Consider the following 15,509-nt stretch of genomic DNA (forward strand, 5'->3'; position numbering starts at 1 on the left):
ATGTCCATTTCTGCGAGAACGGTATCAACAGTGCTGAGACATCTGATGGCTCGGGATGACGACGATGACGACGAGAATCTAGATGCTGGCCAGGAACTTCTAGATCTGCTAAAGGATCCCTTTTCAGGCGATGTAAGTCGAGTCTAGATGTCTATCCAGTCCCTGCCAAAACTAACACAGCCATTCCCGCCCCAGATCTCTGCCACTTCATTGTGGACGGCTATTGCGGTTTCTTTTGGCTTCACTGCCTTCATAGCCATCTGCTTCTCCCTTCTCAGGCCCTACAACCAGTCCGTCTATGCTCCAAAGTTGAAACACGCCGATGAGAAACATGCACCCCCTCCGCTAGGAAAAGAGCCTTGGTCGTGGTTCATACCACTCTGGCATACTTCGGAAGCCGATGTCATTGCTCATGTTGGACTAGATGCTGCCATCTTCATCCGTTTCACCAAAATGCTACGCAACATGTTTGTATTCTTGGGTGTTTGCGTTTGCGCCATAATCATACCTATGAACTTGAACAACGGCACAGAGACGCAGCAAAGAAGTTGGCTTTCCAATATCGGCCCATCGGCAGTTTGGGGCAAGTCGCACTGGGCAGATGTTGCTGCGGCCTGGGTCACAACCTTTACTATCATGTTCTTCCTATGGTTTAACTATCGGAAGGTTACCCAGCTGCGCAGAGACTACTTTAATTCGCACGAATACCAACACAGCCTGCACGCCCGGACGCTAATGCTGACCGATCTGCCCCGTGATCGCTGCTCTGATGAAGGTATTGCCCGCATTATCGACAACGTCGCCCCGAGCTCTTCGTTTGCACGCACTGCAATTGGCCGCAATGTGCGTGATCTCCCCACTCTGATTGCCGAGCATGAGAGAATTGTCAGAAAACTGGAAAAGGTGCTAGCCATATATCTCAAGAACCCTACTCAACTTCCACCCTCTCGTCCTATGTGCAAGCCCTCTAAAAAGGACCCTTCATATTCGACTTACCCTAAGGGCCAGAAGGTCGATGCCATCGAGTACTTGACACAGAGAATCAAGAATCTTGAGTTTCAAATCCGCGAAGTCCGCACCACTGTCGATCGTCGAAACACCATGACATACGGCTTTGCCAGCTACTCAGATATTGCCGAAGCCCATAGCATTGCCTACACCACCCGTGGAAAGAAGCCTAGCGGATCAACTATTGAACTAGCCCCACGGCCTGAGGACTTGATCTGGCCCAACATGCCTCTATCCCCATCTGTTCGCAGCTGGAAAGGAATCATCATTAACATGTGGATTGTTTTCCTTACGGTTCTTTGGGTGGTCCCTAACGCTATGATTGCCATATTCCTCGTCAATCTAAGCAATCTTGGCCGCGTGTGGCCTGCCTTCAAGTCGGAACTCAAGGCACACCCTACGTTCTGGGGTATGTTTCAGGGTGTAGCTAATCCTGCCCTGACGTCGCTGATCTATCTTGTTCTTCCTATTGTATTCCGTCGCTTTGCCGTCATGGCCGGAGATCGGACCAAGACGGGCAGAGAACGCCATGTCACCAGCAAGCTATACGCCTTCTTTGTTTTCAACAACTTGATCGTCTTCTCCCTCTTTAGCACTATTTGGGCTGTGATAGCAGGCGTTGTTGATGATACTAGCAAAGGTATGGATGCCTGGAAGGCCATTATCAAAAACAACCCGACTAGCGCCCTTCTCGAGTCTTTGTGTGGCAACAGCCCTTTTTGGGTCAACTGGCTGCTACAACGCCAACTTGGTGCCGCTATCGATCTTGCACAGCTGTGGCCCCTAGTTTACGGCTTTTTCATGCGCAAGTTCTCGAGCCCAACGCCACGTGAACTGATTGAATTGACGGCGCCCCCGATATTTGACTATGCCAGCTACTACAGCTACTTTTTGTTCTATTCTACTGTTACCCTATTCTACGCTGGAATCCAGCCTCTGGTTTTACCGGCCGCCGCCATATACTTCATCATCGACGGATGGTTGAAGAAGTACCTCTTGCTCTATGTCTTCATCACTAAGAACGAATCTGGGGGTCTTATTTGGCGTGTGCTATATAACCGGATGATATTCTCTACTCTGCTGGCACAGATCATATTTCTGTTAATTGTTTGGGCTCGAGGCGATACAAGACGTGAAACCTTGGCTTACTGTCTGGCTCCCTTACCAGTGATTGTCATTGCGTTCAAGATTTACTGCACCAAGGTATTCGATTCCCAAATGTACTACTTCTCCCGCGAAAACATCAACAAAACACAAGTTATCGATCCATCCAAGGACAGTCGACTGCGTAGCGAGAAGCTTGCGTCTCGATTTGGCCATCCTTCGCTGTACAAGCCATTGATAACCCCTATGGTCCATGCCAAGGCACAGGACATGCTGCACATTGTGTACTCGGGCCGGCTGAGTAATGGAAGAGACAGCGTGGGCGTTGGTGGAGGTGGCGACTTCATGAGTGTCTCGGGATACTCTGACACGTTTGCCATGGACGCGATGAAGCAGGGTCATCCCGGAAAGACATCTGGCGTATCTGGATTTGAACTGGTATCTGAGTCGCAGCTTGACTTTCAGTACTACAAGAACCGGCCCGAGTTTGCCGATGGACATGGTGGCGGTGGTGTGTTGTATGGTAACCCATCAGACATCATGCGTCCGGATACGCCTAGCTCGGCATTCAGCGATAACAGTCGGCCTGGGACACCAACTCAGATATATGGTGGCATGACAGGCGGCACTCGCCCGACCCTGCCTGCTGTCAACGGCCCATCTTCTTACGCACCTTACCGTTCGCACACCCCCGTGTCTAATTTTCCTGCTCCTGATAATGCCTTCCTAGGCCAACCTTCGCTGTATGCGCAAAATAATGATTCATCTGCTGGCCTGATGTCATCTGCGGCTGATATGGCAGTTGTTGCGCCAGCGCGGAGTGTCCAAGGTTATGATCCTCGTGACCACAACCGCGAGCCATCGTTGCCAATAGTTCATGTTCCTGGCCCCAGCACTGGGGCTTTGGGAGGTGGACCCCAAGGGTACAGCGGAGTGCCACAAGCAGAGGCCCCTGAGCCTACACAATATGATTACTTCCGGGGAGGAGGACAGACTCGCCGACCAGGCGATGGGTGGTAAGGCGGTTATTTTTTTTTCCTCGGCATCTTTCTTTTCATTTACTGCAATCATCTTGATCTTGGTTTCATGCGCACATAGCATAGCATGACACATTATATTATTTATTTTCCTTTTGCCTTTTATACATAGAAGCCGTCTCTTAATGAGATACAAGTCACAAAGACTAAAATGAAACTACATGGTTTGGGTCATAGAGTATCCCAAATGGATAGACAGCTTAAGCGATGTGAATAGCCACAACCTGTGCTCTACGAGGCATAGTATATCCTACTAATTAGAATGTATGAGTGAGCGAGCATACACTAATGTCTGTAGCTGTTGAGAATATGTATACACACACGGATACGATATACAGGGCCTACTCTTGCCTACATTACGACTCCTCATCCTGGCCCAGCCAGTCCTTTAAATCCCGTACTACCCCTTCTGCCGCGTCATCCATATCTTTGTGTCTCTGCCACGTAATCGTCAGACATACAGGGCCCTTCTTGATGCCGGCTACATTCACCCCCAGTGCCGGGCCGACCACCATGCCGGACTGTGTGAAAACAACTTGCTCCAACTTGAAACCCTCAGTAGCATCGTGAGATTCCGTGGTATGCTTTGCCACCTCTGCCTCCATGGCACCCAAGTTTGATACTTCCCATGCCTCGCCCCTCTGCTCTCCATTCTTGCTAGCCCATCGGGCACGGAAGTCGGAGACCCAAGAGAGCAATCCTGCCGCATTATCTGCTGGCAACAGACTAATCTGCGCATTTATATCAGCCTTGATGGCCGAGCTAACCCGCCAGACTTCTTCGCCTAGGCGATCCATGCCGGCAGCAGTGGTGCTTGTGGCCGGCAACGTCCTCACATCGCGCAATGCGGTAACGTCGGATGGCGCAAAGCCGTGTGTTAAGCCGGCTACATAGTCGCCGAGTGTATTTCGGGGAATGTCAGCAGGCAGCAAGCGTCGAAGGTCAATTGCCGTGCATGACCGGGTTGTAGCGTTAGGTGCCTGCAGTTCCTTCACTGTCTTCAGAAGCGATTTCAGGATTAGTGTATGCAAAAGCGCCGTCAGTGTTGTATCGTGTTTTCGGCAGGCTGATAGAATGCGGGCAGAGCCCTGTGCTGATAGCTTGATAAAGCTGAAGCCAGAGCTCATTGGCCTGTAAATGTCAATAGGAGGACCAGTCCATGGCAGTATTGGCGCCCATTTGAGCCAAGATGGAGCGAACTCAGACCACAAGAGATTCGCAAAGAAGGAAACAGACGAGCGGAACGGGATCAAAGCTTCTTGTGCATCGTGGACAGCGGCGGGTCCAGAGAAACGCAATTTTGTAGACTGCGCATCAGAGCCAGCCGTAGGACTGCAAAGGGCATTAAGTAGCGCTTCGTGGAAAATCCGGCCAGACATGCCGTCACATACTGCATGGTGTGCTGAAAAAGCAATGTCAATGAAGTTTGCTGCGTCTCCGGTGACAGCCAGCTCTGGCATATACACCTTGACACACCAGGGAGGTCTTGTTGTCTCTGACGCCAACGGCCAGTTCTTGTCCACGTCTGCCTGTATTAGCCCGTGGGCTCCGAAAAGAGCCTCTTCATAGGCGGCAAGATTTCCTGGGATCTTGTGCCAAGAAACGTGGTCTGCAATATCTAAATCGCTCACGCTCACAAACAACGGCTTTAAAGAATCCTCATCAGCGATAGCAACGCGCAAGTAGTGTTCTTTTTGGCCCAACTGGACAAGTCCTGCGATCACATGATCTTGGATGGCACTTTCTACCAGTGGCCGTGGCAGTCGGTACCGCGTAACGTTGATAACACGGCCGGTGACATGGAGAACATTGCGGGAGGAGGAGTATTGTTCCCTAGCAAACAGCCTGTTAGGGTTGTGAACGAACAAACAAATACATAAGAAGAGAAATGTTCCTTACATGCCGCCAAGAGGGCGGAGGGGGACGAGATCGGGCATCGTGTGAGCACTTGCGTAGGATATTTGTGGAAACTGGGTCGATGGACATGGCCAAGAAACCATGAAGCCGTCATCGGGCTAGGGGCTCGGCACATACTTTAGCCGGCGAGACCTGTGAATAGGGTTAAAATGTGCACGGCACTGCAAGGGTTTCCTCGCCGGCTAAACCGAGTCGAATCCTTCTAGTACACCGCTTCCACCATGCTTTCATGCTTGTTTCTCGTCTTTCCTTTTGCCTTTGTTCTCATTGTTTGGGTCCCAGACTCGTAATTACGGTAGCATGAGCATCATGGTATGGTCTCATAGTCCTCCTCCTACTCTTACTCTTGGCCGACCTTCGAATAACCAGTCCTACACTTAGTTCTTACCTTCTTCTTATTCTTCTTCTTCTTATTCTTCTTCTCAACATCTGTAATCCTTCTCACTGCGAGACAGCTCTCCACGTTGATTCATGCACAGGCTTATACAACGCATTCTTTCTTATGCCGATGGATCTTACACGGTGCACAGACGCAAGACAGGGACGAAGAGAACAATCGGTGAAAACGAGGCTGGGAACAGCCACTTTAGGACGGACTATGAATGTGGATGGATGCCCAACTAAACGGGGGGCCAGAGACAGACAAAAATAGAGTGAAAAGGGGACAAAAAGTCAAGACAGGGGCTGAGAAAGGGGGCTGTTGGTTGTCATGGAAAGATAGCTCACTAGCAAGGGCTTAACTTGCCAGGGCTTCAGGGAAAAAGTTCACGTCAGGCACTGGCAAGACAACCTCAGAGCCAGCTGGCATACAGCTGGCAGACTGGTCATTAGCATGTAGGGTTATGTGGACCCTGGGGATTGGATGAGGCTGCAGATCCTAATTGGTCATGTTGATTGGCTGGCCAAGTCGAGTCGACAACAACTTGAGCCAAGCTTAATGTGTTGCTGGTGCTAGCTATTGCCAAATTTGGGTCGCTTAAAAACGACCGACGATGCTTGGGCTGATGGTGCTGGTAGCACTGATGTTCGGCCTGATTAAGTTGTTGCTTTTTGTAAAGGCGCGTCCCTGCCTTGTTCTTGTTCTTGATCTTGCTTCTTCTGCGTTTCCTTCAGCCTTGCCCGTCGCGTGGAGCAGCAGTTGAATTGATGCTGAATTTTCCCCTGTTTCTGTTTCTCAAACAATCATCTTGTTATGCTACGCTGCACATCCACAGCTGAATCGTTGTTGGATGCTTTCCTTTTCTACTTGCCAATTTTGTATCATATATTTGCTGCTCAGCCGCCGACTTTTGGTTGCTTGCCGCCCAATCTCTGCTTAATCTGGCAACGAAGCTAACCCGACCGACCACCTCGACGCACGCCTTGTTTTCTATTTGCCTACATTACGCCCTGTCTTCTCTCTTACCTTTACTCTCTTTTCAGCTTTTTTTTTTCTTTTTTTTTTCCTTTTTTTAAATTTAGTTCTCCCCATTGTGTGCGTCTTCTACGGTTCCTTGCATCTCGTCTGCATGTACGCATACTGCAATCTTGTTTACTTGTGACAAAAAGCCCCAGGAAAACAAACAAGCTCTGTCACCCCCAGATGGCAGTAAGTTTGGACCATCAGGCGTTTTTCTTTAATATATCTACGCCGCTATCGTCTCTGTCCACTCAGCGCACCGTCGCTTTCTTTCTCTCAAGTCTTACTCGTTTGCCTTGGGCGAGAGTGGATTTTGTTGGGTGCAAAAATCATAGCTCCTCTTTGTTCTTATACATCCCTTTGTAAGACAGCTACCTACCTACCTACCTGCCAGGGCTTCAAACTCTATTCTTGCCTGACTCCTAACAGAAGCTCCGTCTAGAAAAATAGCCATATTCTTCGCTAGCCACCCAGATGTCTCAACAGCCCATCGAATTCTTCAGCATACGACCGGATCTCAGCCGCCCAACAACTGCCGCTAGCAATAGCAAGCTCGTAATTGACCGTGACGGCCGCAAGCCTCTTTTTGGCACTTACAACGCTCCTTCGTTTGCCGCTACTGACACCGAGTTCTCCATTCTTGGCTCCTCAACCCCTACAAAATCTCCAGCCCAGAGCGTCCACGGCCAGAGACGCCAACGCCCAGCCTCAATAGAAGGCCTACGAGGCAGAGCATCGGCACCCCAGAGCCCTCTACAACGAAGCTGGTCTAGTGCTAATAGGCGAGAGCTCGGCGCTATCACACCCGAAGGCGTCCCAATACCACGTCGCCGATCGTCGCTGGCTAGTGTGACGCGCCACGCCCAAGTGATTTCCCTTACAGAAGCCTACCGGATTGCCCTAGAGGAGGACGAGGGCGCTGTGGCTACAGACCTTGATGGGGAGTCTGAGATTAGCTACGACGACCCCGACTACTACGACGAGCAAGACCGCCGCGAAAAAAACCGAGCCTACGACCAAGAGCAGCATCATCGCGAGGGCTACGACCAGAGAGAAAGAGAAAGAGACCGTCGCAAATCCTACCGAAAAGACCAGAGGGAGACCTACGATAGGCCCCAGGACCGCTTCCAACGGCCCCTTTCGCCTGCTGCTATGGACTTCTCTCCCAGCCCCGCGCCGCGCTACTCTGATGCACGCGACAACGAAAACCTGGGGCGCTCGCGCAACTCTCTTCTGCTCTCTTCGCCCAGCACGGAGAACGTAGGTACTATCAAGGCGCGCACGTTCCAGGATCTCAAGGAAAAGACCCGGAGCAAGCTCACAAAATCACCCTCTCTCACTCGTGGCTTAAGAAGAAGTGGATCTAAGAGTTCCATGAATTCTTTCGTGTCAGACGATGGCGTCAAATCACCAGCTTCCAAATCGAGTCGTCTATTGAAGTATGTGCCCGGACTGTCGAGGGAGCCAAGCAGTGCAAGTTCAAGTCAGAAGAACAAGGACAAGGAGAAAGACAAGGAGAAGGATGTGGCTGCCTCGCCGGGCCTGACGCCTTCTAAAAGTAAGAATTTTTTCAAGCGTTTGGTTAAGCGAGGCGAGAACAAAGACTCAGGAGAGGCCGTCCAAGCTACTCCCGAACCCAAAAAAGCACCCGAGCCTCTTCAATCTCCGCGTCCTCCACTTTCACCTGTCCATGACCAGCGCTTCCGTTCTATACAGGCCACTCCCCCACCTTCACGGCCCGTCACATCCCTTGGCCATGCCCTCACCCACTCACGTAGCTATAGCGGGCGCTCTCCAAACAGCCTATACTCGTGGCAGGTAGGAGATGATATAACCGGTATAGAAGTTCAGGCAGTGGATAGCCCTCGTGCCAGAGCCTCTCCAGGCAGCGCCATATCGACGCCGAGGCGCGCCCGAAGTACGTATGAAGGGGAAACCCCTAAGAGCGCTCGTAGCTCACTAGGGCCTCGGGATGACCGCACTTTACGTTTCAGCAACAACCGGCTGGACGAGATTCGGGCCTTGGAAAAGGCTATCGAGGAGGTCAATGGCGACGGCAACGAGTATTTGCACCACCATGTTCTCACAACAACTACCACGATTCTGCGTTCTCCAGAACACCGACTCAAGGATGGCGATGTTCTGAGTGTAAGATCACCGGATCGCCGTGCCCGTGATATGGAAGCGTTGAGTCTTCGATCTCCGGACCGTAGCCGAGCACGGGACTTGGAATCGCCTAGTGTCAGGTCTCGGGACCGGTATGTGCGATCTCCTGATGGTGGCAGCCTTCGTGATACTGAAAGCATCAAATCGCCTGATCGCTGGCGTGAGTCAGAACGAGAGAGGCGCGAATCTAGGAAAAGCGCCCCCGCTGGTATCATGCCACTACATGAACTTTCAGAACCGGAAGAAGAGACACCTGCCACAAAACTGCAAGAGATACGCCAGCGAGAAATTGAAGTCCAGTCCCGGCGCAATGTGGCGTCTGCCAAGCTGGAAGAAATCAGGGAGTTGAATTCTCAGCCGCGTACACGTTCCCTGTCAAGTTATGTCAGTCACCGGCGTCGGACGGCTCCTGCTCTCGGCGATGCTTCGCATGAGAAAGACGGCCTCGCATCCCCAGTTACATCTCCTAGATTTGAACGCAAGTTCTTTGAAACACCACCGCCAAAAGATAGCCGGTCAGCCGCCGCCGCTGTAACGCCTCAGTCTCCTGTCTCATTTGAGTCGATACCTCCTACGCCACCTGCAAAAGACACGCCACCTGAGATGGGCGTAGTAGAGACAATTGAGCCTTTGCGGATCAGCACTCCGGAGATCCGTATCAAGGGTCATGCTCCTGTAACGCCAGATGCCGTTGAAAGCCATCATCATCATCAACGTGAAGATTCAATTCTGGAAGAGGATGAATCAGGGGTGGAAAACAAAGATGAGGCAGGAGGTGGGCAGGTGTCAGTGGGGGCAGCCCAAGAAGACTTTACATTACCTCAAGAATGCGAAGAAATTAAGGAGGAAGAACCCCTCAATGAGCCTCAGCCTGTGCCGGCACCTACAGGAAGTGCGGCACTACAGGGGGACTCTGCCAAAGATGATGACGAAAGAGCTATCAATGAGGCTTCAGGTGTCCGCAAAGCATCACATGGCACGATAGTTGCGGTGGAAACATCCAAGACTCGGGCCAAGCTTGTATCTGCTAACGAGGAACACACACGCTCTAAGCCTATATCTGGGCCTTTACCTACTCGTGATGATGTTGTTTCTGCTGGGCTAGAGCGTGCTGAAGATGTCAAAGATGAAGGACCTGAAAAGGCGGCTGAGGAAGTGGTTGAGGTGGCCGGGAATCAAGACAATGCTGATGTCAATGCTGTACAGGCCATTTCCCAGGCCAGCCAAAACCGGCCAGTCAGCCCCAGCCCCATTTCGCCTCTTTCTCCACCTACTCTTCCTCAGTCTGGTGATTCAGTCCCGACGTTATCCGCATCTGAAATTGCGTCTGCGTCCGCGCCTTTCCCTAGCCCTGAATCTCTATCAGTCTCTCAAAATGAACACCCTCAGCCTCCCCTCACGCTGAACACTGCTCTTGCACCTATCCCTGGCTCGCCTGAATCTCTTAAGGACGACTCTGATCCGATTTCTGCACCCGTATCAGCCGTACTAGCACGCCGAGATCGGGACTCTTCCACATCAAAGTCTCTTGATTTGCAACGAGGCTCTAACCAACAAAGTTTGTCTGCCCATCCATCAGTGGCTCATGGTCCTGGAGTTTCTCCTATCAGGAAAGGCTCCTCTAGCTCCCTGCTCTCATCACATGCACGAAAGGTCTCGTCTGCGTCGGTTTCATCTGAGGCTAAGTCTCAAAGAAGCGCTTCAGTCTCTTCACAGGCTGACCGCAGGGCTGATCGACGAGCTTCTTCGTCTCGGCTTCCGCGGAGTGCCTCGGCCTCCACAGTTCACTCTGTCTCTTCGACTCACCAGCGTCCCAATAGTGCATTAGCTGTTATTACTACTATCACAGCCTCATCTGCCTCAACTGCTTTTGAGCTAGCCCCTGCCGTTGGCATAAAACATCACGGAAATGAAGATGTCTCTTTCTCTTCGGCTCCTCTCTTAATATCGGCATTGCCTGCTTCGTCGTTATCTTTGTTCAAGCGACGCAACAGTAGCCAATCGAGTTCAAGGCGAGTTTCTGTTGTGGAGTCCGCATCTGATGTTGATGTCGAATCTGAGTCAGATGTTGAAATAATTCGTCGTGGACAGTTCCGAGCAGCGAAGTCTCGTTCTACGTCTCGAGCCTCTGTTGCCTCTCGCGTGTCGTCTAGATCCGTTTCTAATACTACCTCTGCGACTGAGAAGCTACATTCACGCGCCATTAGCCCTCCTATCATTCACCAGGATGCGGCTGCTGTCACAAGCCCCCAAATGCACTCACGCACCCGCTCTAGTCCTCCTCGTTTTGAAATTAAGGCCAGGAGTGGTGTTCTAAGCCCAACATCTCCTGCTAACTCGTCACCTGGCCTGGCCCCGTCGCCAATTCCTGACTTGATTCCAAACCTCAATCTTGACCTACTACACATGCACCGCCGTGCAGTTTCAACCGACTCATCCTCTCGTGCTAGACATTTGAGTCGTAATACATCAGGTACCGAGCTATATAGGCTCAACGATCCGGCCATGATTCGCCCCACTCCTGCCTCCAGAGGAGCTTCTAGGATCACGTCAGAAGGGTCAAAATTTGCTAGTATCCAGCAACAGCATATGTCCAGCCCGACAACCAGTATGGACTCACCTGTGCTGGAGCCTGCAATTGTTGATGGAACCCCGATTGAAACTCCTCGTCCTCCCCCTATTTCTAAAATAGACACGTTTACCACAAGTGGCCGCGCCCTGGGTTCTTACGGTGCGGACAAGGGCTTATCGTCTAAATTGAGCTTGAGTAGATTGGACGTTATTGCTGAGGGAAACAATGGCAAGGGCCATGGTCGTCGCACCGCTTCAATGAGTGTTGCTAATAGCAAGTCAAGTTCTAGCAGAGAGCGCGAACAGGATCGTGATAATGAACAGGGTACTTTGGTTCGCCGTACTTCTGCGGCTTCAGCCTCGGAGATTCCTAGAACTCGTTCTCGCTCGCAGCCCTTCCGCCGTGCCCCAATAAACTCAGCTAAGCCACCTTCTGTGCGCGAGGACCTGCGCGAGCTGAAGCGACAGTATGGAGTTGAGGACTCTACTATTGATATTGATGATTATACGGAACTGATGAAGGCGCAGCAGGAGGAGCTTGAAGCAGAAGAATCTCGGTCTCGAGCGCAAACTAAAGCTAAAACTATAAGCAACAGATCTTCTCGCCGTAGCAGTGCCCGTTCTACTCGGGATAGCCACAGTGAAAGAAATCCTGAGCAAGAACTAGCTGCATGCGACAAAGCCCTGCAAAATCTACGAAGCGTTAAACAGGGGCTCTCTAGACTGGAACATAGTGTCTCAGGCCGATCTGTTTCTTCTAGAAGCCATGAGACAACAGCAACCGAAGTGCCTAGAAACGACTATTTGGAGAACACGTCGGCCGTGGAATCCGACGACGATGAGGAATTTGAGACTAGACTGCGCCAGCACGAGACTGAGATTGAAGGGCAGAAGCGGATGAAAAAGAGGCAAGAGAAATTCGAGGAGGCCGAAGAGAAGCGTGCGATGGTTCATCAGACGGTGCAGCCTGCCAAGAATCCCGAGCCAAGGGAGGATAAGTCTGTTGATAATGCTGCTGCCGTGCCGCCTTTGGTCGTAGCCAAGGCCCGGGCCAGAAGCGAGGCCAAGGATGAGCCTAAGGATGTGTCCCAGAACATGGCCTCCAAAACCTCTCACAAGACGCAGTATGTGCCGAAACAAGTCGACCGCGTTACTTCAGAGGCACAGAATGTTGTAGAAGCGGAGGCCAAACCGATTGTTGACGTCCAGGCTCAATCTGAAAACAGGGATTCGCCTGTCGGCTTAGCCGATGAAGTTAGGGTTGAGCCAGGCCCTGAACCTCAGTCTCATAAAGAGGAGGCATTTTATTCGTCGTTTTCTTCTGAGGGTGACGATGTTGCTACTTTAATTTCGTCGACATACACCGACGGCAAAATGGCCACTAGCAGCATGTGGGCTGCATCCCATGGAGACGGCGATGCTTCTGGAAGCCAGGCAGAGCTTCGAAAGAGGAACAAGCCAGTACTTATTGACGTGCCATCGAAGCTCTCTTCGAAGCCTGCTTCTGAAACTAGACCCCGTCCTCCCTCTCCCTCTATCAAGCTCCCCGATACTGCCCCTCCTTCGCCTACGACCAAGTACACTGGCCTCAACCTTCGTCGCCGCCCGTCTACAACCTCCATGGACATAGTCTCTGTTGATATCCCCGTACCACGTGTCTATAACAAGGCACCCTTTCGCCTCACCATGGTCGGTATTCTCATCACTCTTTTTGCCCTCTGGTATACTCTAGAGACTGCGGTTTGTGATCGCTATTGCCGTCCAGTCACTTGCTCGGCGCCGTGTGTCTGGCAAAATGACGATCCAACCTTTGGATATGCCATTCCTGTCAAGGTTGACCAGCTTGTCACAGGCGGCAAGGGTCGCAAGATGCTCAACCAGGCTGTGCAAGATGCCGACGACTGTTTTGCCGACGTCCTCGACTGGGCGACTGGCACGGACATTACCAAAATTGACAGTACTATTCTCAATGTTGAAGGGAAGCGTCAGCTCCGCCGCCGGCTACGCAAGAAGGGATTGATCAAGCAACGCGCTGATACCCCTGAGCAACTGGCTAAATACGCCGAATGGGCACGGGCTCTTGAGGAACAGGATAGACAGCGTGCTGACGAGGCAGGGTATTCGGCTCGAGCCAATATTTGATTTGCTTGATTTAGACAGTCATGTCCCCAGCATCCTGATTGGTTTCTTCTGATTTTCTGTTATATTTTGTTGACTTCCTTTTTCTTCGTTTGCCCTCGTGCTTACTCCTTGAGCTTGGGGGTGTGCTCTCTTCCATTCGATTTTGGCGCTGCTGCTATGATACGACGACCTTATGATCCGCCATCAATCTTCTTTTTCTCTTTTTTGTTGGTGGAGTTTTGCTTGCTTTTTCATTGCTGCTTGTTGTATATTCTGGATTTTATATTCCCCTTTTGATAGATTTACACTAAAATAGAATAAGTAACTAAATGGGACAGACAACTATCCACAGACTAACCTTAAAAGCTTGCACCTCCTACCTGGTCATTCGTGCTGTGTGGTGTTCTTGTATTGCTGTTCTAAGCTAGTGCAAGATGGCCCTTGTCTCGCTTGCTTAGCATCACGGCTCCAGCAGCCGCCGGACCTCCCAACAGAGTCCAAACAAGAACCTCACAAAGGATCCTGAGGAAGCCGGGATTCTTTTTGTTCTCTTTGCTAGCTTTGGACGAATCGTAGACCACCCATGTCAAGTAGGCGACAGAGCTAAAGAACAGATCCCATTGCAAAAAGCTCAAGGCTAGAGCTCCAAGTAGAGGTCCCTGAGTGCTCGCGCCAGCAGCATAGTTCTCTAGCATACTGCTTTCAATAACCGGGGAGGTTCTGAATGTGAACGGTGTGAAGACGGTGGAAAAAGTGAACTGGGTAGCTAGATGGCGCAAGACAGGGGGAAGACCCGGCGTTCCAGGAGGGAGTAGGACGAGTGTCAACAGAGTTACGTGCGAAACTATGCCCTGGAAGAAGGCATCGCTGTAGGCTGTTGGCAGGCCTTGGGACATGGAGAAATGGGTTGGCGATGCGGGAGTCTTGGTTGTGATGTTGCTGCTAGTAGCAGTGATGATTTCTTTTTCGACTTTGATGGCCTCGCCAGTAGCCTCAAATTGCTCAGACACTTCGATCTCTTCAACATGCATGGGAACTGTATTCACACCACTGTCGGCACCCTCAAGTCGGAATATCTGGCGGCATAATCGATGCCAAACTGTCTGGGTGACTGGGAAGACCTGCCATAAGGCTGAGACGTAGTGGTACGTGGGAGTCTTTAGAAAACCTGGCAGGCCCATCCCCATAGCTGGCAGCGTAAACGAAAGGAAGCCTGCGAGTGGAGCTGCCACACGGTCAGCGCGAGGTACACGCAGAGACCCGGGTACGGTGACGGATGGATCCGTGAGAATGTGTATGATTAGGTAGATAGGAAGCGTAAATGTCAGAGAAGCGACCTGGAAGATGACGCCAAGAATAGCGGTGCTAAACGGAACGGAAGCTTTGTTAATGACGAAGAGGAGCAGCGCTGGGGGGAATGTAGCAATAGGAACTCACTGTCTAATAGCCCTGTTGGCGTTGCCTAGGCGGTAGCCTTCGAGTTGCACAGCCTGCCAAATGCCGTAGAATTGAAACATAATGTAAGTCCACGCTGCACGCGCAGGCCAGTTTTGCGGGGTATGCATGAGTAGAGTGAAGTAGGCGATGAGATCTCCTAGAAGTCGATCAATAGGACCAAGTCCAGTATAGCTGATAACAAAGGGCTGGGGGCCAGCAGGAAATGGGATAGCTGAAACGGTGGTGGTGGAAGATGTGGGTGTTTGCAGAGCTGGAGAGGATAGGGCATTGCCAATGACACCCATCAGGCCGTTGTGAAAGCCTAGAAACATAGTCATGCGTACGCCCAGGGCGGAGCAGGCAATGAGAACGCCGATGGTGAGGAGCTTTGAGAGCATGTTGGTACGTAGTAGACAGCTTAATAGCAGCAAGGTAGAACGCTATAGTTGGTGAAACGAGGAATCAAGATGGTTGCAAAGGTAGTTGGCGAGAAGCAAGAGAAGGAGAATAGGTATAAGAAGCCTGCTGTCTATATACCGATCATGTGTGAAGACGCTGATGACCATGTGAGTCGGTGAGAGTAAGAAAATAATGTCTGGACTTTGCCTCACTTACGTATGTCTCCTACTCGGTATCACTAATTGCCATGTGCGAAGCGGAGAGGTCTCACACGCACTATGATTCTAAGAAATGTATGTAAAACTTTAGGATGATGAACGCAAATCTTGAACAAGATCAAATCGTCACCT

The 15,509-nt window shown here is 51.1% G+C and overlaps 4 protein-coding genes across 4 annotated transcripts; 2 read left to right on the plus strand and 2 right to left on the minus strand.

The window, feature by feature from the left end:
- HOO65_030052 (Duf221 domain protein) lies at positions 1-3,132 on the plus strand (the record flags this gene model as incomplete). Its single annotated transcript, XM_071001841.1, has 2 exons — positions 1-132; positions 181-3,132. 2 exons carry the CDS (start codon positions 1-3, stop codon positions 3,130-3,132), a joined length of 3,084 nt encoding a protein of 1,027 aa, XP_070859731.1.
- A 373-nt stretch (positions 3,133-3,505) lies between these two features.
- HOO65_030053 (L-amino acid oxidase) lies at positions 3,506-5,086 on the minus strand (the record flags this gene model as incomplete). Its single annotated transcript, XM_071002131.1, has 2 exons — positions 3,506-4,994; positions 5,049-5,086. 2 exons carry the CDS (start codon positions 5,084-5,086, stop codon positions 3,506-3,508), a joined length of 1,527 nt encoding a protein of 508 aa, XP_070859732.1.
- Positions 5,087-6,939: 1,853 nt separating this feature from the next.
- HOO65_030054 (uncharacterized protein) lies at positions 6,940-13,344 on the plus strand (the record flags this gene model as incomplete). Its single annotated transcript, XM_071000301.1, has 1 exon — positions 6,940-13,344. One exon carries the CDS (start codon positions 6,940-6,942, stop codon positions 13,342-13,344), a length of 6,405 nt encoding a protein of 2,134 aa, XP_070859733.1.
- Positions 13,345-13,742: 398 nt separating this feature from the next.
- HOO65_030055 (uncharacterized protein) lies at positions 13,743-15,158 on the minus strand (the record flags this gene model as incomplete). Its single annotated transcript, XM_071002189.1, has 2 exons — positions 13,743-14,688; positions 14,761-15,158. The coding sequence occupies 2 exons, from the start codon at positions 15,156-15,158 to the stop codon at positions 13,743-13,745; spliced, it is 1,344 nt and encodes a 447-aa protein (XP_070859734.1).
- Positions 15,159-15,509: the final 351 nt, after the last annotated feature.

Source organism: Ceratocystis lukuohia (genome assembly GCF_044167205.1).
Source record: "Ceratocystis lukuohia strain C4212 chromosome Unknown Supercontig3_pilon, whole genome shotgun sequence".
NCBI classification, from domain to species: Eukaryota; Fungi; Ascomycota; class Sordariomycetes; order Microascales; family Ceratocystidaceae; genus Ceratocystis; species Ceratocystis lukuohia.